The sequence below is a fragment of the Neoarius graeffei genome, chromosome 28 (genome assembly GCF_027579695.1).
Source record: "Neoarius graeffei isolate fNeoGra1 chromosome 28, fNeoGra1.pri, whole genome shotgun sequence".
NCBI classification, from domain to species: Eukaryota; Metazoa; Chordata; class Actinopteri; order Siluriformes; family Ariidae; genus Neoarius; species Neoarius graeffei.
Window position 1 is genome coordinate 24,117,673 of NC_083596.1, and position 23,398 is coordinate 24,141,070.

Consider the following 23,398-nt stretch of genomic DNA (forward strand, 5'->3'; position numbering starts at 1 on the left):
TGGCCAGGATACCACAGCTTGATTTGTTTACTGTGCCGTTTTCATTTTAACCATAATCCTTAATATAAACTTTTGTATTTTAGGACTCTCACTCTTGGCTTCCCCATATATGCATTAATAGAACAGTGGAATACTTTTTGTAACTTCAGCCACAAAGATCAAGTATTTATCTACATAATAAAGAAAAGGGGCTACATCTCAACAAAAGCAAACTTTATTTGGTGCCACAGAGAATCAAGTGTTCTTAAACAATTTCTAACTCTAGTCATTGAATACTGCTGCCCTGTATAAATATTCTTTCCTATTAGATAAGTTTAGAGTGAATAAAGAAAACACATCAGGGAAGAATGAGGAGAGAATTCAAGAGCAGGAAGGCTCAATCAACTCTTCTGGTAAACTCCCTTATCCAGAGGTACTTGTCAGCTGAGGGTTAAGAGCCTTGTTCAAGAGCCCAGCAATGACAGCTTGGAAAGTTGCAAGTTCAAATCTCCGTAGTACTAAGAAATCCAAAATTATTAACCACTGAACCTTGTAGAAGCAGTAGATAAGATAGAGTTTGAGGTGTTGCAGCAGGAGAAATCAATCCTAAGCTGGGCAGGGTTACTACAGTTTTAAGAATTACTCTGAGTACTCCAAAAGGTGTTGGAGCTGTGTTCAAAATTAACAAAAAAACCCAAAATGCTGGTTTCGGTCAGGAGCTTAAAGAATTGGTTCACTCACGTACTTGACCACCAACTTTTTAAAAAAATCCAGTGTTTTTACACCATGGTCTGTACAAAAACTGGTTTCATAAGCTAAGGCGTTTGATGAATTTTGCATACCACATGTAGGAAGTAGCAGCACACAGTCCGTACCTAGGAAAAGAAAACATCTTTGAAATCTCATATACTGCTTGGATATTACTTCCTATACTGTTTCATGCTCCATTGTAGACCACGTTTATTAAATTCTTAAACTGCTTTTAATGTGGGAAGTCTGTTTTTTTCAGTGTAATACACCTTGAAAAGGCGGCCAAACAAGTTGACATGAAGCTAAACGTAGATTAAGGGTTTTCAGAATTTTTTTTTTTTTTAAATCCTTGAATGTTCAAGACTTAATATGGCCTTAGTTTAAAATAAAGCAAGACAGGCCAACATCATTGCTATGTGTTCCTAGGGAGGACTAGATTATTGTAATAATTAATATACCAGGCACGAAGAGGCTCCGGTTGAAATCAGGGATTCTCTTTGGTGACTGGCAAAGCACTATTTTGTGAGGGACGCAGCCAGTCACCGAAAAGAATCCCTAATTTCAACCAGAGCCTCTCAGTGCCTGGTATATTTGATTTATATCCTTCCTCAGAAACTTCCAAACGAAGTGTTAACATTTAACTTTTGTCTCAGATTGAATCTTCGCATAAACTCACTGGAGGCAGCCATGTTTGTTGTTTACATCAGCACGACCTTCAACCTGCACAGGTGCAATGTATCATGATCCGTAGATACACACACACACACGCTTGCGGAGCTACAGCTGCAACTTGAGTTGGCCAAAGAGCTTGAAATGGTGACGTCAGTTCATGGTGTATCGACTGGCACCATATCCTTTTTTTTTTTCTGACATCACAGGAAACATTGCTTAATCAATGGTGGAACTATTTTATGGCACAGGAGCCATCCTTGGCCAATCCCTGCACGGGAATTTTTTATGAGGGATATAATTAACAATTATTCCATGAAATTGAGTTGTATGTGTGCTGATACGCACCTCGTCGGCCATAAGCCGTGTACGATAAGATTGAGTGGAATAACTTGTGTCCACATTCACAGGATTTTGAGAAAAACCGTTTTAATTTTTTGCAAATTCAATAAATAAAAACTTTGTCATGTTTCGTATGATTATTTCCGCTTAGGCGGACTTCTTAAAAACCTATCGATGGCTGCATGAATTTACTTTATGCCTCGGTCACAACCGGCCGTACGTGCTCCTACGGCCGGTCTACGTGCAAAAAACGCAAAGAGGGCGCGCGTGTGACGTGCTGATTTTCGAGCCGTAGACTGGCCGCAGACCAGCCACAGAGGTTCTTTGTCATGTCAAACAAACTCTACGGGCGCTTACGTTTTTTTCAGGTTGCAAGACAAACTTACGGCCAACGTGCGTCTTTCTCCATGAACAAAAAAACCGCAGCGATTTGGGAAACGCTAAAAATCGCACGGCCAAAAAAAATCGTACGTCCGGTTGTGACCTAGGCTTTAGTGTTTTTTTGGAGAAAGTTCCATCTTGCTGTCGTGCTGAGGTATAGAATAGCTTTAGGCATTTAATTCTTCCTTGGACATTTCAGTTATGTAATTTTCAAACTTCTCTGAGCTTTTGAACCAGTCTTAAAAAAAAAAAAAAAAAAAAAGGCAACAAATTTTAATGCTTAAAGATGAAGATTGTAAACAAACCGGCAAAATGACAGTAGCAAATTTGTGAAAAATGCAATAATAATTCTTGAAAAATTAAAAAGATACGTTCTTACCATCAAATACTTTTATTACATATTTTGTTGCCCTTTTTTTGGGGGAGTTTTGTTTTTGAGTAGTTTTTATTTCATCCTCTGCTGGTTTAGCAACATGCTCCGCCATTCTGTTTTTCTCCACTCATGGTATATGAGCTGACAGCCTAATAGCAGAGCAGCCAATCAGAGCACGCGACTGCTCATATCCAGTGAATTTGGATAAAATAATACAAAATATACATTATAATGGAGAGTTCTGTAATTCAAACTGAAATAATTATGTCTTGGGTGTGTTTCAGATGTTCCAGTAAACTATATTTTTCCAGGTCTTTGGCCTGCCTGCATCTCATTCCCAAAGTTAAAGCAGGGGAAAAGCAGAATCTTACAAATGTGGTGGCAGTTGCTGACTCACCATGTAATGATGTACTGCATGTGTTCATTGCGCAGTGTTACTCTTGTCTGGCCTCCTATTGGTCCTCCTGGTATTGTACTTTCTGTATGGGAAGTTAGGATTTACATTTGGTGTCATTATCATTCACTTCATTCATTATCCAGTAAATGTGAGCAAAGGAAATCGAAACCATTCCAGATGTGACTAAAAACTGAAAACTACATGACAGGAAGTCAAATAAAACAAGATGGTAAGTAAGGCTGGGCAATATATCGATAAATTATCATCATCACGATATGACCATTGATATCATCAGACAACTGAATATCGTATCATATACAGACTGTTGTGTGTGTGTGAACTTCCCAGGAGATCAGCAGTTTCTGAAATACTCAAACCAGCCCATCTGATACCAACAACTATGCCATGATTAAAGTCACAGAGCTCACATTTCTTCACTCTGAAGTTTGACGTGGACATTTCCTGAAGCTCTTGACCTCTTGAATTAAGCTGCTGCCACATGATTGGCTGATTAGATACCTGCATGAATGTGCAGATGTTCCTAATAAAGTTGACGGAAGTCTATTTGCTGAACTGATGAAAACGTAATTAGAATGGGAAAATAATCATTGTACTACATCAATATCAACAAAAGGCCTACGAAATTCTTCCAACTGGTTATTGCATATCCGACAAGTATCAAGTTAGGAAGCATATTCTTGCTCAAGACTGAAAAGAGGCTCTCTGGAAATCCAGGTTTTTCAACCTTTTGGTTACTTGTGAGGAACCACAGAGTATTTGCGTGTATAAGCAGATAAGTGTAATTAAAAAGGAACTCTGACCCAACACAGCATCGATGAAGATCTCTTCGGCATCAGTTGCTTTCGCCATGGCCTCCAAGTCGCGGTAGTGCCACCGATTCGCCTCCACGTTGTTCTTGGGGACAAACGGCTTGCGCTGCTCTGTCAAACGCACCACACCCACCAAGTCTACTTCATCTGTCACCTTCAAATGAAACAGAAAAAACGCTCAGTTACACAAACATGGTGTGTATATGCGCTGTCAGTAAAATCTCTCTTTGCACATGGGCATTTCTTCAGCATAGCATTTTTCTTTCCAGTTTCTCTCACATGACAATCGACAATAACCAGAGCTCAGTATTTAACCCCAGAACATGGTGACATTTGGGATGTATGTACAGTGGTGCCTGAAAGTTTGTGAACCCTTTAGAATTTTCTATATTTCTGCATAAATATGACCTAAATCATCATGAGATTTTCACACAAGTCCTAAAGTAGATAAAGAGAACCCAGTTAAACAAATGAGACAAAAATATTATACGTTGTCATTTATTTATTCAGGAAAATGATCCAATATTACATATCTGGGCGGCACGGTGGTGTAGTGGTTAGCGCTGTCGCCTCACAGCAAGAAGGTCCGGGTTCGAGCCCCGGGGCCAGCGAGGGCCTTTCTGTGTGGAGTTTGCATGTTCTCCCCGTGTCCGCGTGGGTTTCCTCCGGGTGCTCCGGTTTCCCCCACAGTCCAAAGACATGCAGGCTAGGTTAACTGGTGACTCTAAACTGACCGTAGGTGTGAATGTGAGTGTGAATGGTTGTCTGTGTCTATGTGTCAGCCCTGTGATGATCTGGCGACTTGTCCAGGGTGTACCCCGCCTTTCGCCCGTAGTCAGCTGGGATAGGCTCCAGCTTGCCTGCAGCCCTGTAGAAGGATAAAGCGGCTAGAGATAATGAGATGAGATTACATATCTGTGAGTGGCAAAAGTATGTGAACCTTTGCTTTCAGTATCTGGTGTGACCCCCTTGTGCAACAATAACTGCAACTAAACGTTTGCGGTAACTGTTGATCAGTCCTGCACACCGGCTTGGAGGAATTTTAGCCCGTTCCTCTGTACAGAACAGCTTCAACTCTGGGATGTTGGTGGGTTTCCTCACATGAACTGCTTGCTTCAGGTCCTTCCACAACATTTCGATTGGATTAAGGTCAGGACTTTGACTTGGCCATTCCAAAACATTAACTTTATTCTTCTTTAACCATTCTTTGGTAGAACGAGTTGTATGCTTAGGGTCGTTGTCTTGCTGCATGACCCACCTTCTCTTGAGATTCAGTTCATGGACAGATGTCCTGACATTTTCCTTTAGAATTCACTGGTATAATTCAGAATTCATTGTTTCATCAACGATGTCAAGGCGTCCTGGCCCAGATGCAGCAAAACAGGCCTAAACCATGAGACTACCACCACCATGTTTCACAGATGGGATAAGGTTCTTATGCTGGAATGCAGTGTTTTCCGTTCTCCAAACATAACACTTCTCATTTAAACCAAAAAGTTCTATTTTGGTCTCATCCATCCACAAAACATTTTTCCAATAGCCTTCTGGCTTGTCCACGTGATCTTTAGCAAACTGCAGACGAGCAGCAATGTTCTTTTTGGAGAGCAGTGGCTTTCTCCTTGCAACCCTGCCATGCACACCATTGTTGTTCAGTGTTCTCTTGATGGTGGACTCATGAACATTAACATTAGCCAATGTGAGAGGGGCCTTCAGTTGCTTAGAAGTGACCCCGGGGTCCTTTGTGACCTCACCGACTATTACACGCCTTGCTCTTGGAGTGATCTTTGTTGGTCGACCACTCCTGGAGAGGGCAACACTGGTCTTGAATTTCCTCCATTTGTACACAATCTGTCTGACTGTGGACTGGTGGAGTCCAAACTCTTTAGAGATGGTTTTGTAACCTTTTCCAGCCTGATGAGCATCAACAACGCTTTTTCTGAGGTCCTCAGAAATCTCCTTTGTTTGTGCCATGATACACTTCCACAAACATTTGTTGTGAAGATCAGACTTTGATAGATCCCTGTTCTTTAAATAAAACAGGGTGCCCACTCACACCTGATTATCATCCCATTGATTGAAAACACCTGACTCTAATATCACCTTCAAATTAACTGCTAATCCTAGAGGTTCACATACTTTTGCCGCTTACAGATATGTAATATTGGATCATTTCCATCAATAAATAAATGAGCAAGTATAATACTTTTGTCTCATTTGTTTAACTGGGTTCTCTTTATCTACTTTTAGGACTTGTGTGAAAATCTTAAGTTTTATGTCATATTTATGCAGAAATATAGAAAATTCTAAAGGGTTCACAAACTTTCAAGCACCACTGTAACTTCTAACACCTATTATTGGTGAGCAATAAAAATTTCAAGCCATGACCGAGTGAACACCATTAATAAAGTAAAAAAAAAAAAAACAGTTTATTTACCTGCCCCTTCATCCTCGTTTCTGGTCTAATTTTATTTTTGGGTACATAACCTCGATTCACCAAGATGGTAATCCTGAGGAATAAAAAGGGTGAAATAACTGAAAATAATTCTGATTTCTCAAATTTGTTTCTTAGCAAAGCATTCTAATGAATTCTTTTTAAGTAATAATGTATGGTATTTGAAACAGAGAAGCTAGATGTCGTGTATGTTGATACACACCCTAGATCAGTACAGTGGAACGGGGTGATAACGTTAGCTCCACTCTCTGCACTGGATGACAGTCTGCCTGCGTCTCGGGCTTCTCTCTCAGGATCCACTAGCGAACGGGGCAGGATGTACAACTCCAGAGAGTGATCGAACCAGCCACGGACCTTCACGCGCCGGTACTCGAGATCCTTCAACTCTGCAGGACTACAGCATATAAACATTTACAGTACATCCAACTTGTATGAATAAGACTTTGCGACCAATTTTGAAGGTATGGAATAAAAATTGCCCTAACTCACTCTGTGGGTAGTGGGATTGGATCGGCAGTCGTCAATATATGAAGATCTTCGATCAGCTTTAGCTTCCATTGCCTCCGCTTTACCTTTAAATATATAAAATGCTATTAACACAAACCGTTCAATCACAACCATTCACTCATCTTCAGTAACCTGAGGATCAGATTGATCCTGGTCAGATTGCACTGGGTCCAGAACCTATCCCAAGAACACTTGATAATGATGCGGGATCACACCCAGTCCATCACAAGGTACCAGTCACATGATCATTCACACCTAGGGCAATTCAGAGTAGCCAATCCACCTTTCATAATGTTGAGAGAGGTAGGAGGAAACCGAAGAACCTGGAGGGAACCTACATGAAATGCTAGAAACACTTCCACAGAACCGATACCAACCACACCAACGCATTCCTAAGCAATATAATTTATTAGGGTGAACATAGTGAAGGAATTACCTGCCAGGTTCCAAGGCCAAAGGTGGTGAGAGGGATCAACAGCAGAAACCATTTCAGTATGGAATCCTCACTCTGTTCTTCCTGGACAACAGTGGATTTGAACTGCTGACACTTGATTGCAGATTTAACTGTAAAACAGATCGGAAGCTGAACTCAAAGAGCAAATATTGTGCTGTCACTTTTCCATTTACTACTGGGAATTCACAATAAGAACTAGGGGTATTAATGATACATAGTGACACAACGCATTGCGATATCTGGACAACCCGGATTATTATAAAATACTTCTTTAGAAAGATAAAATACTGTATTTAGAGAGCAGCTTTGTATTGGACGTGTTCAAGGAGATCGCTCTCGCATTGCATGCAACCATCCCATACCACATCAGCATATTCCATTATTGGTCTAATCACTGATTTATAGAGTTGATCCAGAGTTTTTCCAATCGACCTTAAATTTGATGCCCTTAAGCATGTTAACTCTTTTACATGCTTTCTCATACACGTTAAGAATGTGTGGCCGCCAGGAGAGGTTGCTAGTTAACGTAACACCCAGATGAGTGTGCTGTAAAACTTCATTAATTATGTCATTGTTGAAAAAAAGATCAGGGTGGAGCACTTTTAGCCATTTGACTGAAAATGTCATACACTTGGTTTTAGTAGGGTTGATAGAAACGAGCCAACGACTTGCCCAATCTCTAATTTGCGCAAGATCACAATTCAATTTAAATGCACTACCATCAGGATCGTCTACTATATTAAACAAGGAGGTGTCATCAGCATATAGCAGACAATCAGACTGAAGATTTTCTGAAATATCATTGATATAAATCAAAAAGAGTAGTGGGCCAAGTACTGAACCCTGAGACACACCGGCATTTATGCTTGCCCAATCAGATGACTGGCCATCTATAACCACGCGTTGCTTACAGCCAGAAAGATAACTCTTAATCCAACTTAACAAAGGATCCTTCACCCCAATTGACTAATTTATATATATATATATATATATATATATATATATATATATATATATATATATATATATATATATATATATATATATATTTTTTTTTTTTTGTAGCGCTAAAGTTTCGCAATTCCCAAAAACTGTTCATGTGCAAACATCATCCTCATCTCAGCTGGATACTGTAGACTTGTACCTAAAAACTAGTGCTATAACCGTAAAGACTGTTCTGTGCCCTTTCCAGGACACTTAGTCACAATATGCTTGTACTGAACATTCTTTCAGCACACTTAGTACTGTTTAACTTTATAGGAGAGTTATAGAAGAGTAAATGATTTATAATGTCACATTCTGATGTCACCCAGAAGATTGTATGTTCCCTTTCGAGTCTGGTTCCTCTTGCAGTCTCAGGGACTTTTTCCTTGCCACTGTCACCTCTGTCTTATTCACTGAATCTAAATTTACATCTGGATTTTTGAAAAGCTGAACTGTGACAATGTCTACGGTTAAAAGCACTCTTCAGATAAAATGTAATTGAACTGGATATCATGCTGCCTTAGTGAACAGACCACTTATTGCCTCATATGAACTTTTAGACCTGGACAAGTGTACGGTCTCATTCATCTCATCTCATTATCTCTAGCCGCTTTATCCTGTTCTACAGGGTCGCAGGCAAGCTGGAGCCTATCCCAGCTGACTACGGGCGAAAGGCGGGGTACACCCTGGACAAGTCGCCAGGTCATCACAGGGCTGACACATAGACACAGACAACCATTCACACTCACATTCACACCTACGGTCAATTTAGAGTCACCAGTTAACCTAACCTGCATGTCTTTGGACTGTGGGGGAAACCGGAGCACCCGGAGGAAACCCACGCGGACACGGGGAGAACATGCAAACTCCGCACAGAAAGGCCCTCGCCGGCCATGGGGCTCGAACCTGGACCTTCTTGCTGTGAGGCAACAGTGCTAACCACTACACCACCGTGCCACCCCAAGTGTACTGTGTTACCAAATATATATAAAACACTTCTTATTCCTCTCTAAACAGGAAGAAACAGGAAGACAACCTGAAGAAAAATTATTCCAAGGCAAAGAACATGACCACTGTCCAGACAGCCATTCTTACCACGTTCATGTTTAAGGAGGTCTTGTCGTGACCTGTGGAAAAGATTCCTTGAGGGAGTGAGTGATTGTGCCTAGAAAAACAAAATATGAACTGTGAACAAATGTAAACCGATACAAAAAAAAGGCAATGAACGTTATAACAGAGGATGAAATGGACATTTCATTGGCTGAATGTCTGATGGTTTATTTACAGGCCCAATAAAACTTTTTTCATAATTTTATTTTCACGCAATATTGGTACAATGTCAAGGCACAATTTTCAACAGTTGCATGTCAAATATATTTTCTATGACAAAAAGCAATAAAAATAAACAAAAACAAAAAAGGAAAGCTAGCATACGGGCTTTAAATGAACTTCAAGCTTAATCTGAGCGATCGCATTTATAAAATTTCTGGTTGTGTTGAAAGCAGAACTTTGTTCATGTGGATTTTTTTTTTAATTACATAAATCAGTGGACAAGTGATGCGTATGAAGGCATCCTTCTGTAAAATTTCATTCTGTACATAAACGTAGCTAATATTATGATCAAATTTACTGACTGAAGTATTAACTAGGTCTAAACAAAGGCTTGTCAAAGAGAAATGCATGTTCCATGGATTCACATGCATTACTCACATAAAAAATAACTACTTATAGTATCATTAACAGCAAACTATCTATACTTATACGGGCGTGTCTAAATTAGTACAAGTTGTGAATTTGTTGAACTGACCATTTAATCCTTGTGTTTTGTACATGGAACAAGGCCATGGCATGGATGTTAGTGCAATAGGTTGGTTTGAGCATTTCATAAACTGTTGACCTCCTGGGATTTTCACACACAGTCTCTAAAGTTTACACAGAATGGTGTGAAAAACCAAAAACATCCAGTGAGGGGCAGTTCTACTGGTGGAAACCCCTTACTGATGAGAGGTCAGAGGAGCGTAGCCAGACTGCTTCACATTAATGTAAGTCTCTTGCCAAGGCCACGGGGGCAGCCATGGCCTAAGGTTAGAGAAGCAGCCTTGGGCCTAAAGGGTCGCTGGTTTGATTCCCAGGACCGGCAGGAAACATCTGAGGGGAGTTGAGTGAATGAACAGCACTTTCCCCTTCCTCTGTATCATGGCATATCATTAGGTGCCTTGAGCAAGGCACCTAATCCCCAACTGCTCCCTAGGTGCTGTAGCATAGCTGCCCACTGCTCTGGGTATGCGTGTGTGCATGTACGCATTCACTGCTTCAGATGGGTTAAATGCAGAAAAGGAATTTCACTGTGCTTGAGTGTACATGCAACAAAGGCTTCCGCTTCACTGACAGGAAAGCTACAGTAACCCAAATAACCACTCTTTACAAACATGTTGAGCAGAAAAGCATGTCAGAATACATAATGTCTAACTCTGAGGCAGATGGGCAAAAACAGTAGAAGATGCTTCATTTTTTTGTTTGTTTTATTTTTTCCTCACAATTCGGTTTAAACCATAAACTCTAGAGTCTGTAAAACCTCCCCCCCCCCCATGTTCAATAAATAAAATTAAGCGCATACATAAAGCACACACTCGGTTTGCAGCCGAGTGCAAAGCGGCTGGGATGAGGCTCAGCACCTCCAAGTTCCGTGGCCATGCCACTCAGCCGGAAATGGGTGGAGTGCCTACTTCGGGTCGGGGGGAGTTGCTACCTAAAGTGGAAGAGTTTAAGTGTCTCGGGGTTTTGTTCACGAGTGAGGGTAAGGGGTAGGGTTGCAAAGGGGTGGAAAGTTTCTGGGAATTTTGAAGGGCCCGGGAATATTGGGAAATTTCAATTTTGGCATTTTTGTTTTAAACATTTTAAAACATTTCATCACCCAGAAAAACAAATTAAAACCCATGTTAAGCCTTTCTTTCAATTATGCACTGTTTTGTGCTCATTTAGAATAGGAGATATTGCTAAAGGCCAATTAATAAAAGGCTTTTAGTTTTTCAATATTAGTATTATATTCAGATTTTTCAGTGAAAAATTATTATTCTCAATCTCAATTAACTAGTCCGAGGGACACTTAATAGAAATCCAGTCAAAATTGTCAAAGGTCAAATGCGCATTCCCAAGTTCCCTACCACAAAAGTGTAGAAGGTCTTGTATCCCTTGGTCTACTACACATATTTTGAATACGTTTTTTTTTTTTTGCGCTGGGGACCTCTCGAATCTGCATTTGAATAGATTTCTATTAAGTGTCCCTCAGACAAGATATCTAGTAATTTTGAATTGAACAGATTATTTTTCTAGAGTGTATCCTTGGGTAAAAATTAACTGGAAATCTAACTCATTGCATAACAAGTAGTGATTTCTAAAAATCTTGCAAAAACTCAATTTTGACCATTTTTATTACAAAATTTTACAAAACTAGAAGACTTGTCTACAGATTTAATCACAAAGGTATCACATCATAAAATAATAAGGAATATTAAACTGTAAAATTTAAAATTTCTAATTACTAGTAGTCTTGAAATAGGTTTTGCTGCTTGTAAAATACATTAGTGCCACTTTTTTCTTTGAATCTGGAGCAAGGCTGTTTAATGTCATTGTTTTAATAGCATTGTGTACCCTAATCATTACTTCTAATCCAATAATTTGCAAGCATATGGTTTACAAACCAGTTGCAAAATGAAAAAGGAATTCAAGTTGTTGAAGTATAATTAGTAAACAAAAAAGTTACAGGAAGCAGTCTTCAAAATCATACGTAGAGTTAAAGTTGCTTTTGAAGATAAGTTCTCACAAAGTCTAAGGTTATTGTTTAATTCATTATCCACGTACCAGGGAAAACCCATATTGTTTTTGTAAAGCATTTGGTGGTTATTAATTTTCCCAGTTGTTTAATTAGTTACATGCTTGTTTTTGCTTGTATGTTCTTCTGAACAGAACAGAGACCCAGAGAAATATCCTAATCTGAATAAAAGGACCTTTTTTGAATCAATTTTTAAGTAAAGTTGGTTTTGAAAATTCCCAAAAGTTCCCAAAAATTCCCGTTAATTCCCAAAATTTCCATGGAAATTTGCAACCCTTGTAAGGGTCAGTGTCAGCAGTGATGTGGGTGCTAAACCGGTCCGGTGTGGTAAAGAGAGAGCTGAGCCAAAAGGCAAAGCTCTCAATTTACTGGTCCATCTACGTTCCCACTCTGACCTATGGTCACGAGCTATGGGTAGTGACCGAAAGAATGAGATCATGGATACAAGCGGTAGAAATGAGTTTTCTCCGCAGGGTGGCTGGGCTTAGAGACAGGGTGAGAAGCCTGGTCATTCAGGAAAGACTCAGAGTAGAACCGCTGCTCCTCCACATCGAAAGGAGTCAGTTGAGGTGGTTTGGGCAGCTTGTTAGGATGAACCCCTGGACGCCTCTCAAGGGAGGTTTTCTGGGAGACCCCGGGGCAGACCCAGGACACGCTGGAGAGATTACATCTCTTGGCTGGCCTGGGAACACCTCAGTATTCACCCGGAAGAGCTGGTAGAGGTGGCCGGGGAGAGGGAAGTCTGGGTGGCTCTGCTACCCCCATGACCCGGATCTGGATAAGCGGTAGAAGATGGATGGATGGATGGATGGATGGCAGGCACACACACAAAACTGCATGTTGAAAAAAACCCCAGTATGGCTGTACTTTAAGTAAAAACAGAACACAAGGCTTAAATGTCACTCCAGGAAGAGCTTGAATGATTAATAGCCGCCTTGATTGATTGATTGCTTTATTCCGAACAGTAATGAAGATATAAAAACAAACAAACAAAAAAAACTAAAAATAAAAAAATGCAATCATCAAAACATCGTCATAAACAGAATAGCGTAGCCACAAGGCAATAACATAATAATGTTCGGAAAGGATTAGGAAGAAGTAAATAACTTATCAAATCCTAACCCTCTATACCACCGTTAATCAAACGTCACTTTCCACCATAATAAACTATATATACACAAAAGAAAGCAAAATAAAAAAACAAACAAACAAACAAAAAAAAAAAACATACCCACATACCTGGTATAATATCGCCCAAATCAAATCATATATATACACACACACACACACATACATGTATACAGTACATACATATACGCATACCTATAACTATACACATCCATATGTACACAGACGCCCATATCATAATTATGCATATTATGCTATATATTATATACAATTATGCACTAATATATATATATATATATATATATATATATATATATATATATATATATACACACACACACACACAAATACTCACTTTTTATATAATATATCCGAATGTACCCATACCCACATATATAGACTTATATTATCAGTAGCATGTTATTGTAAGGCGGCACGGTGGTGTAGTGGTTAGCGCTGTCGCCTCACAGCAAGAAGGTCCTGGGTTCAAGCCCCATGGCCGGCGAGGGCCTTTCTGTGTGGAGTTTGCATGTTCTCCCCGTGTCCGCGTGGGTTTCCTCCGGGTGCTCCGGTTTCCCCCACAGTCCAAAGACATGCAGGTTAGGTTAACTGGTGACTCTAAATTGACCGTAGGTGTGAATGTGAGTGTGAATGGTTGTCTGTGTCTATGTGTCAGCCCTGTGATGACCTGGCGACTTGTCCAGGGTGTACCCCGCCTTTCGCCCGTAGTCAGCTGGGATAGGCTCCAGCTTGCCTGCGACCCTGTAGAAGGATAAAGCGGCTAGAGATAATGAGATGAGATGTTATTGTAATTCCTCCTCCCTATACCTCATAAAGATCTGTTCCTTATACCTTTTTTTGAACTGGTTTATAGTTGTACATTTTATGAGCTCCACAGTCAAACTGTTCCATAGCTTTACTCCACAAATAGAAATACTGAACATTTTTAACGTTGTCCTAGCACTGCGAATTTTAAATTTCAATTTCCCCCTAAAATTATAGCCCCCCTCTCTATCCGAGAACATTATTTGGATATTCCTTGGTACTTTATAATTCCTCACTTTGTACATTACTAAGGCAGTTTTATATTCTATAATATCCCTGAATTTTAAACATTTTGAATTTAAGAATAGTGAATTAGTATGATCTCGGTAACCAGCACTATGAATTATTCTTATAGCTCTTTCTTGAAGTATAGTTATTGCATGAAGTGAACATTTATACGTATTTCCCCGCACCACTGAGCAGTAATTTAAGTACAGTAAAACCAGGGAACAGTAAAGAATGCGGAGTGAATTACAGTCGGACGCCTTCAGTTTTCATAACTAGAGTATGTTTATCAAACTGATGTCATAACTCATGAAAAGAGACTTACATTAATGCGAATGATCCTGCGGCTGCAACTGCATAGAGTCAGCATAAATCTCAAACTACTCATGATTACTCACGAAATATTTCTTCACAATGAGCTCTTATGTACCTGCTTAACCTGAATAAGCAATGGGACATCAACAAGAACACATATTAGCCTCATAAGGATATGCGCTAAGGGGAATGTTTTTAATGTAACCATATCCGGGACGTCTGGAAGTACGCGCATGCGCGGTGTAGACACACGTGTCTGAGCTTAAAGTTACTGTAGAGGCTCGCAGTTTTTATTTTATTTTATGTTTTGTACCCCGTAATGTTTATGTTTAGTTCTAAGTTTTAGAATTGGGCACGATTTAAGTGTTTGATCTAAAAAGATTTAAAAAAACGTAACGACAGATTTTTTTCTTCACTGATCCAATGCAGAAATACGTTTACTCTTAGTGGAGGAGCTTTATAAACTGTGAAGCAGGTAAATAACAACACATTCAAGTGTAGGATCATTTTATTGTTGCATTTTCGCTTACAGAGCAGTGTTTGTGAAAATCGGATGCATGTTAACTTGTATTTTTTTTTTTTTAATCTAGCTTTATTTACAGTTTCCTCTCTAAAGATGTCCAGCCTTGCTGCCAAATACGAGTACCTGGAAAAGTTTACCCGGAAAAAGTGGCATTCTGAGGATCAGAAGCCCAAGACAAGAGGCTATGGTATGGAGTCATGTAATGCTTAAATGTCTACATACAGTGGTGCTTGAAAGTTTGTGAACCCTTTAGAATTTTCGATATTTCTGCATAAATATGACCTAAAACATCATCAGATTTTCACACAAGTCCTAAAAGTAGATAAAAAGAGCCCAGTTAAACAAATGAGACAAAAATATTATACTTGGTCATTTATTTATTCAGGGAAAATGATCCAATATTGAATATCTCTGAGTGGCAAAAGTATGTGAACCTCTAGGATTAGCAGTTAATTTGAAGGTGAAATTAGAGTCAGGTGTTTTCAGTCAATGGGATGACAGTCAGGTGTGAGTGGGCACCCTGTTTTATTTAAAGAACAGGGATCTATCAAAGTCTGATCTTCACAACACGTTTGTGCAAGTGTATCATGACACGAACAAAGGAGATTTCTGAGGACCTCAGAAAAAGCATTGTTGATGCTCATCAGGCTGGAAAAGGTTACAAAACCATCTCTAAAGAGTTTGGACTCCACCAATCCACAGTCAGACAGATTGTGTACGAATGGAAGAAAGACCATTGTTACCCTTCCCAGGAGTGGTCGACCAACAAGGATCACTCCAAGAGCAAGGCGTGTAATAGTTGGTGAGGTCACAAAGGACCCCAGGGTAACTTCTAAGCAACTGAAGGCCTCTCTCACATTGGCTAATGCTAATGTTCATGAGTCCACCATCAGGAGAACACTGAACAACAATGGTGTGCATGGCAGGGTTGCAAGGAGAAAGCCACTGCTCTCCAAAAAGAACATTGCTGCTTGTCTGCAATTTGCTAAAGATCACATGGACAAGCCAGAAGGTTATTGGGAAAATGTTTTGTGGATGGATGAGACCAAAATAGAACTTTTTGGTTTAAATGAGAAGTGTTATGTTTGGAGAACGGAAAACACTGCATTCCAGCACAAGAACCTTATCCCATCTGTGAAACATGGTGGTGGTAGTATCATGGTTTGGGCCTGTTTTGCTGCATCTGAGCCAGGACGGCTTGCCATCGTTGATGGAACGATGAATTCTGAATTATACCAGCAAGTTCTAAAGGAAAATGTCAGGACATCTGTCCATGAACTGAATCTCAAGAGAAGGTGGGTCATGCAGCAAGACAACGACCCAAAGCACACAAGTCGTTCTACCAAAGAATGGTTAAAGAAGAATAAAGTTAATGTTTTGGAATGGCCAAGTCAAAGTCCTGACCTTAATCCAATGGAAATGTTGTGGAAGGACCTGAAGCGAGCAGTTCATGTGAGGAAACCCACCAACATCCCAGAGTTGAAGCTGTTCTGTACGGAGGAATTGGCTAAAATTCCTCCAAGCCGGTGTGCAGGACTGGTCAACAGTTACCGCAAACGTTTAGTTGCAGTTATTGCTGCACAAGGGGGTCACACCAGATACTGAAAGCAAAGGTTCACTTACTTTTGCCACTCACAGATCTGTAATATTGTCTCGTTTTCCTGAATAAATAAATGACAACGTATAATATTTTTGCATTTTGTTTCTTTGACAAAATGTTTTACTTTCCTGGGACGGTCATGTTAGCTGTTTCTGTAATATTTTTTGCATCGTCTTAGAGGTGAGAATCTTTCGGCCCTTACGATTCAGGGTGCTGCAAACTATTCTTGATTCATTTCAATTCTGTAACACTAGTGATGGCAAAATGAAGCTTTTCTCCCAAATGTAAGAAATCTTTGTGTTTTGAAAACATTTTTATTTTTCTTAATAATAAAGTCAGCTGGTAACATGTATTATGTAAGAAAAAGCAAGCCTCTTTTACTTTTATTTCATGGTATAGACAAAGCTAAGTTCTTACTCGTTATTTATAAGCAATTTATATTAAAAGCCATGGCCTAAAGGTTCGAGAAGCAGCTTTAGGACCAAAAGGTTGCTGGTTCAATTCCTTGGACCAGCAGGAATGGCTGAAGTGCCCTTGAGGAAGGTACCTAACCCCCAACTGCTCCTCAGACTGCTCGGAGTATGTTGTATGTCACTCTGGATAAGCACGTCTGCTAAATGCCATTAATGTAATGTATTAAGACAACCATATTTGTTAATGAGTTCAAATTCTTCTCAAACTTGAGAACACCCTCATTTCTTTGTTGATTCCCGAACTACAAACTATCTCTGTATCGCTAATCTCTCGAACTAACTCAAACTACTATTTTCTTGGCCTTTGAAACTTTTATGTCTTCAGAATCAGTTTTCAAAGAGGCCTGTGGTTTGGTACTGAAGCAAAGCTTCAGACATCAGAAGGCCTCGAGCACTAATGTAGCATTTCAAAGCAAATGTGTTTGTGGTTTTTGTTTTTTTTTTTTGACAGGAACTTTTTTTTTTCTTGTAGCATAAAGTAAAACGCTGTAGTATTGGGCAACTGTTTTCAACACCAACATGGGGCACAAAACCTTAGAAAGAGAAAATGGAACCTGGTAATTTTGCTTTGCCTTTTCTAAATGCAGAGAGAATCGAGATCTATGCATTATTTTTTTTCCCGACCGACATATTGCATGCCTTTTTTTTTTTTTTGCATCGCTATCTCAACACCAGAACTTCAACTTTGTGTATTCATTTATTTTTGCTGTCATCAAAAAGGTGTATACTTTTTTGATGGCCGTATTTTTCAACTAACACTCCTTATTCTGTCATTGCACTTTAAATTCATGCGTCCAGAAAATATTGCTACTACTAATGTGACAGTGTTGCACTGATTGATTGTACCGAGTGTGTGGTAGTACAACATTATTCACCAGATTATGCACCACAGGAGAAGTTGTAGTGTGACATAAAAGATTAGATATTTGTATAAGCTTTATAGCTGAGAGTTTTAGCCGAGTGTGTTTTTAGTAATGAGGTGTCACATGGGGTTAGTGCCATTTGAGATTTGAAAAACGCTCATCCCATTTGGTGAGTGTGCGAAGTCCAGATAATGTTGGCTAGGAATGTAGACTGTATAGTTCCTCAGTAAAGAAATTTTCATTTCAGTTCCATTTCGAGGCAAAGGTGACCGTGAAGGTGGCCCACCCAAGAAGAAGCAAAAGAACAACCAGGAACCTAGAAAAGGACATAATATGAACACAAATTACAGGAAGCCAACTCCAAAGAGTATTCATAAACCAACACAGAAGCAAAGCAGTACAACTCTACAGAATGCTGCCCAGATCAAAGTTCAGCATGGGGAACAAGTAAAGGTGCAGCAGAAAACTGAAGGTAAACCACAAGTGCAAATCTGAATTAATCATTAAAGATTCCAGGTTTGTAACTTGGAGCATCAGACAGAAGTTTGGACACTCCTCCTAATTCAATGGTTTTTCTTTATTTTTATTAATTAAGTCACTTCATATCTTAAAGTAATGATGGATGTCATTTCTCTTTACTTAGTTTACTTAGTTCTTCGCATAACAATGATTACTGCAGTTGTGGAATAGGGCTATTTACTGTATTTTTATTTATTTTTATTATTATTTACTCTATCCCTCATCAAAAAATTCCCGTGCAGTGATTGGCTAAGGATGGCTCATGTGACATAAAATAGTTCCACCATTGATGATGCAATGTATCTTGTGACATAAAAAAAAAAAAGAAAAGAATACAGTGTGAGTCAATCATGGTATATCCTGGATATACTATGATCTGACGTCACAATTTCAAGCCATACGGCTTTTTTTTTTTAAACAATAAAGACAGACAAAAATAGAAGTCATTTATACAATCGAAACAAAAACATTAACGTTTCAGCCAGGGGGATGTTCAACTGAACACATTAAAATAACTAGACAAATCAGTAGTTTTAACGGCTTTCTAATTTTGTGAATTAGAAAATTGTTTATCTATTGCTTGGTCCGATACCAAAAATAACAATTTAGTAACCGACTCGAATCACAGCTGTAGCTCCACGAGCGTGTGTGTGTGTAGATCTACATATCATGATTCATGCCTAGCGATGCAGGCAATAGCATGGTACATTGCATATGTGCAGGTTGAAGGTCGCGCCGATGTAAACGACAAACATGGCTGCCTCAAGTGAGTTTATGCTGAGATTCAATCTTAACACTTTTCCAGTTTGGAATTTTTTGATGAGGGATATAAATCAAATACACCATGCGCTGAGAGGCAACGGGAATTATGGATTCCCTTCGGTGACTGGTATAGTATGATTTTCTTTGCAGTTGCACCGCTCACAAAGGAGTACTCTGCCAGTCACCTCAGAGAATCCATAATTTCAACCAGAGCCTCTCAGTGCATGGTATATTTGATTACTATTTACTGTTTGATCTCGAACACATTAAGAAGGCAGGAAATTGCACTAATTTACTTTTGACGAGGCACGGCTGTTAATTGAAAAGCATTCCAGATGACTACCTCATGAAGCTGGTTAAGATAATGCCAATAGCATGCAAAGCTTCATCGAGGTAAACACTGAATACTTTGAAGAATCTGAACATGAAGCATTTTTTTAACCCTTTTTTCTGTTCACAAGACATCCGTACATCAGTTTTGATGTCTTGTCTGGGTGGTACAGTGGTGTAGTGGTTAGCACTGTTGCCTCACAGCAAGAAGGTTCTGGGTTCGAGCCCAGTGGCCGACGAGGGCCTTTCTGTGGAGTTTGCATGTTCTCCCCGTGTCTGCGTGGGTTTCCTCCGGGTGCTCTGGTTTCTCCCACAGTTCAAAGACATGCGGTTAGGTTAACATGGGGTGGCCTTGGGCTGAAGCATCCTTGAGCAAGGCACCTAACCCCTGACTGCTCCCTGAGCGCTGTAGTATGGCTGCCCACTGCTCTGGGGGAGTGTGCACGTGTGTTTACTGCTTCAGATGGGTTAAATGCAGAGGATGAATCTCACTGTGCTTGAAGTGTGCATGTGATAAATAAAGGTTTCTTCTTCTTCAGTATTGTTCTACAATGTAGAAAATCGTCAAAAACCAGAAAAACCTATGAATGAGTAGTGATGTCCAAACTTTTGACTGACTGGTACTGGATGTACTTTTGTATATTCATTAACATGTTTAACTTCCAAGGTATAAAGTCTGAAGAGTTTAGTACGGTGGATATTTTAAGGAAAAGACTTCATGAGAAGATTGAGGCATCTCGAGGACAGGTATGTAAACTTGAAATCTCAAACTGGAAAACACTGAACCATTGTAGTACAATTAAGGAAAGGAAATCGTTCCGGCCAAGGTCGGGTTTTTTTAATCAAGGGTTTGATAACTACTAATTTGAAGGATTTAGGTACATGGCCAGTGCTAAGGGAATAATTGATTATTTTTAGAAGGGGTTCGATTACTTTTGGTAGTATCTGTTTTTGAAGAAACGTGTTAAGGGATCTAGTACACAAGTTGATTTTGATGAGGAAATGAGTTCAGTCTTTCTAACTGTTCATCTGATATGGTTATATTGCTGTCTGCAGGGCTCGTTATCAAATTGTCTGAATTTTTTGGCTATTTTCAATTTTGTCATTAAAAAATTCAAGTCGTTGTTACTACATATTAAAGGTATGCATGTTTCTGCGGTGCTCTTATGCCTAGTTAATTTTGCGACAGTATTCAATAAAATATGAATTTAGGATTATTTTTGTCATCTTCTGTTAGGGTGGAGAGAGACGTTGAGACGTCTAGCAGCACTAAGAGCTTTTCTATAGTTCAGGAAGCTCCCTTTCCATTCTAAATTGGAATTCAATTTAGTTTCGTGCCATTTTATGTTCTAATTTTTGAGTGGTCTGTTTTGAGGTGCATGTGTGATAATTATACCAGCGTGCTGGTTTTTTCTCTCATTTATTTTTCTTTTTAGTGGCGCTACACTAAACTATAGCAGAATACTGACTAAGTATTCCGTTGCATTATCAAGCTCTGTGGGGTCTGACAGTGATCCAGTCAAAGTTGACTCTAAAAATAATTATTAGAGGAAATAAATATTTGTCTGTAAATACAGTGGTGCTTGAAAGTTTGTGAACCCTTTAGAATTTTCTATATTTCTGTATAAATATGACCTAAAACATCATCAGATTTTCACACAAGTCCTAAAAGTAGATAAAGAGAACCCAGTTAAACAAATGAGACAAAAATATTATAGTTGGTCATTTATTTATTGAGGAAAATGATCCAATATTACATATCTGTGAGTGGCAAAAGTATGTGAACCTTTGCTTTCAGTATCTGGTGTGACCCCCTTGTGCAGCAATAACTGCAACTAAACATTTCCGGTAACTGTTGATCAGTCCTGCACAGCGGCTTGGAGGAATTTTAGCCCGTTCCTCCGTACAGAACAGCTTCAACTCTGGGATGTTGGTGGGTTTCCTCACATGAACTGCTCGCTTCAGGTCCTTCCACAACATTTTGATTGGACTAAGGTCAGGACTTTGACTTGGCCATTCCAAAACATTAACTTTTATTCTTCTTTAACCATTCTTTGGTAGAACGACTTGTGTGCTTAGGGTCGTTGTCTTGCTGCATGACCCACCTTCTCTTGAGATTCAGTTCATGGACAGATGTCCTGACATTTTCCTTTAGAATTCGCTGGTATAATTCAGAATTCATTGTTCCATCAATGATGGCAAGCTGTCCTGGCCCAACAGGCCCAAACCATAGTACTACCATCACCATGTTTCACAGATGGGATAAGGTTCTTATGCTGGAATGCAGTGTTTTCCGTTCTCCAAACATAACACTTCTCATTTAAATCAAAAATTTCTATTTTGGTCTTATCCGTCCACAAAACATTTTTCCAATAGCCTTCTGGCTTGTCCACGTGATCTTTAGCAAACTGCAGACGAGCAGCAATGTTTTTTTGGAGATCAGTGGCTTTCTCCTTGCAACCCTGCCATGCACACCATTGTTGTTCAGTGTTCTCCTGATGGTGGACTCATGAACATTAACATTAGCCAATGTGAGAGATGCCTTCAGTTGCTTAGAAGTTACCCTGGGGTCCTTCGTGACCTCGCAGACTATTACACGCCTTGCTCTTGGAGTGATCTTTGTTGGTTGACCACTCCTAGGGAGGGTAACAATGGTCTTGAATTTCCTCCATTTGTACACAATCTGTCTGACTGTGGATTGGTGGAGTCCAAACTCTTTAGAGATGGTTTTGTAACCTTTTCCAGCCTGATGAGCATCAACAACGCTTTTTCTGAGGTCCTCAGAAATCTCCTTTGTTCGTGCCATGATACACTTCCACAAACATGTGTTGTGAAGCTCAGACTTTGATAGATCCCTGTTCTTTAAATAAAACAGGGTGCCCACTCACACCTGATTGTCATCCCATTGATTGAAAACACCTGACTCTAATTTCACCTTCAAATTAATTGCTAATCCTAGAGGTTCACATACTTTTGCCACTCACAGATATATATAATATTGGATAATTTTCCTCAATTAATAAATTACCAAGTATAATATTTTCATCTCATTTGTTTAACTGGGTTCTCTTTATCTACTTTTAGGACTTGTGTGAAAATCTGATGATGTTTTAGGTCATATTTATGCAGAAATATAGAAAATTCTAAAGGGTTCACAAACTTTCAAGCACCACTGTAATTAGCAGAATCAACTGGGAAATCTTACATTTTATGGCCACATATGTTAGTCTAAAGAACTTCAAATACATTGAATTTATGTCCTTTTTTTTGTGTGTGTGTGTGATGCCTAGATTATGATTATAAATAACTGCCAGGCCTCCTCCTCCTTTACCAGTTAGATAAAGCTGATTTTTATATAGCTGTCTCCAGGAGGACCGGCTTCATTTAATGCTACGTACTCCTTTGGTTTGATCCACGTTTCTGTTAAACACAGTTCATTAAACTCCTGATCAGTATTATTATTATTATTAATAATAAAATTATTAAACACTTTATATGTAAGGCGGCACGGTGGTGTAGTGGTTAGCGCTGTTGCCTCACAGCAAGAAGGTCCTGGGTTCGAGCCCCGTGGCCGGCGAGGACCTTTCTGTGCGGAGTTTGCATGTTCTCCCCGTGTCCGCGTGGGTTTCCTCCGGGTGCTCCGGTTTCCCCCACAGTCCAAAGACATGCAGGTTAGGTTAACTGGTGAGACTAAATTGACCGTAGGTGTGAATGTGAGTGTGAATGGTTGTCTGTGTCAGCCCTGTGATGACCTGGCGACTTGTCCAGGGTGTACCCCGCCTTTCGCCCGTAGTCAGCTGGGATAGGCTCCAGCTTGCCTGCGACCCTGTAGAACAGGATAAAGCAGCTACAGATAATGAGATGAGACTTTATGTAAGAGACCTA

The 23,398-nt window shown here is 39.6% G+C and overlaps 2 protein-coding genes across 2 annotated transcripts in view; one reads left to right on the plus strand and one right to left on the minus strand.

The window, feature by feature from the left end:
• Window positions 1–198: 198 nt before the first annotated feature.
• LOC132876112 (surfeit locus protein 1) lies at window positions 199–14,617 on the minus strand. The gene is made up of 9 exons (XM_060913384.1): window positions 14,454–14,617; window positions 9,214–9,283; window positions 7,117–7,244; window positions 6,663–6,745; window positions 6,376–6,567; window positions 6,156–6,228; window positions 3,713–3,875; window positions 2,892–2,973; window positions 199–854 (listed from the first exon to the last, which is right to left on the minus strand). Exons 1-9 carry the CDS (start codon window positions 14,514–14,516, stop codon window positions 788–790), a joined length of 921 nt encoding a protein of 306 aa, XP_060769367.1. The 5' UTR covers window positions 14,517–14,617; the 3' UTR covers window positions 199–787.
• Window positions 14,618–14,667: 50 nt separating this feature from the next.
• LOC132875513 (kynurenine--oxoglutarate transaminase 1-like) overlaps window positions 14,668–23,398 on the plus strand; it is a 68,908-nt gene continuing 60,177 nt past the window's right edge. The window contains exons 1-4 of the mRNA XM_060912335.1: window positions 14,668–14,918; window positions 15,034–15,153; window positions 18,150–18,374; window positions 20,181–20,260. Of these exons, the coding sequence (XP_060768318.1) occupies window positions 15,060–15,153; window positions 18,150–18,374; window positions 20,181–20,260 (399 nt within the window). The 5' untranslated portion in view covers window positions 14,668–14,918; window positions 15,034–15,059. The remainder of the gene's footprint in view (window positions 14,919–15,033; window positions 15,154–18,149; window positions 18,375–20,180; window positions 20,261–23,398) is intronic.

Coding starts and splice junctions, on each gene's coding strand:
- LOC132876112 (XM_060913384.1), bottom strand. CDS start 14,516: ATGAGTAGTTTGAGATTTATGCTGACTCTATGCAGTTGCAGCCGCAGG. Junction 2,974..3,712: donor CTTCATCGATGCTGTGTTGG/GTCAGAGTTCCT, acceptor CTTCCCATACAG/AAAGTACAATACCAGGAGGA. Junction 855..2,891: donor ATGCAGTACATCATTACATG/GTGAGTCAGCAA, acceptor TTCTTTTCCTAG/GTACGGACTGTGTGCTGCTA.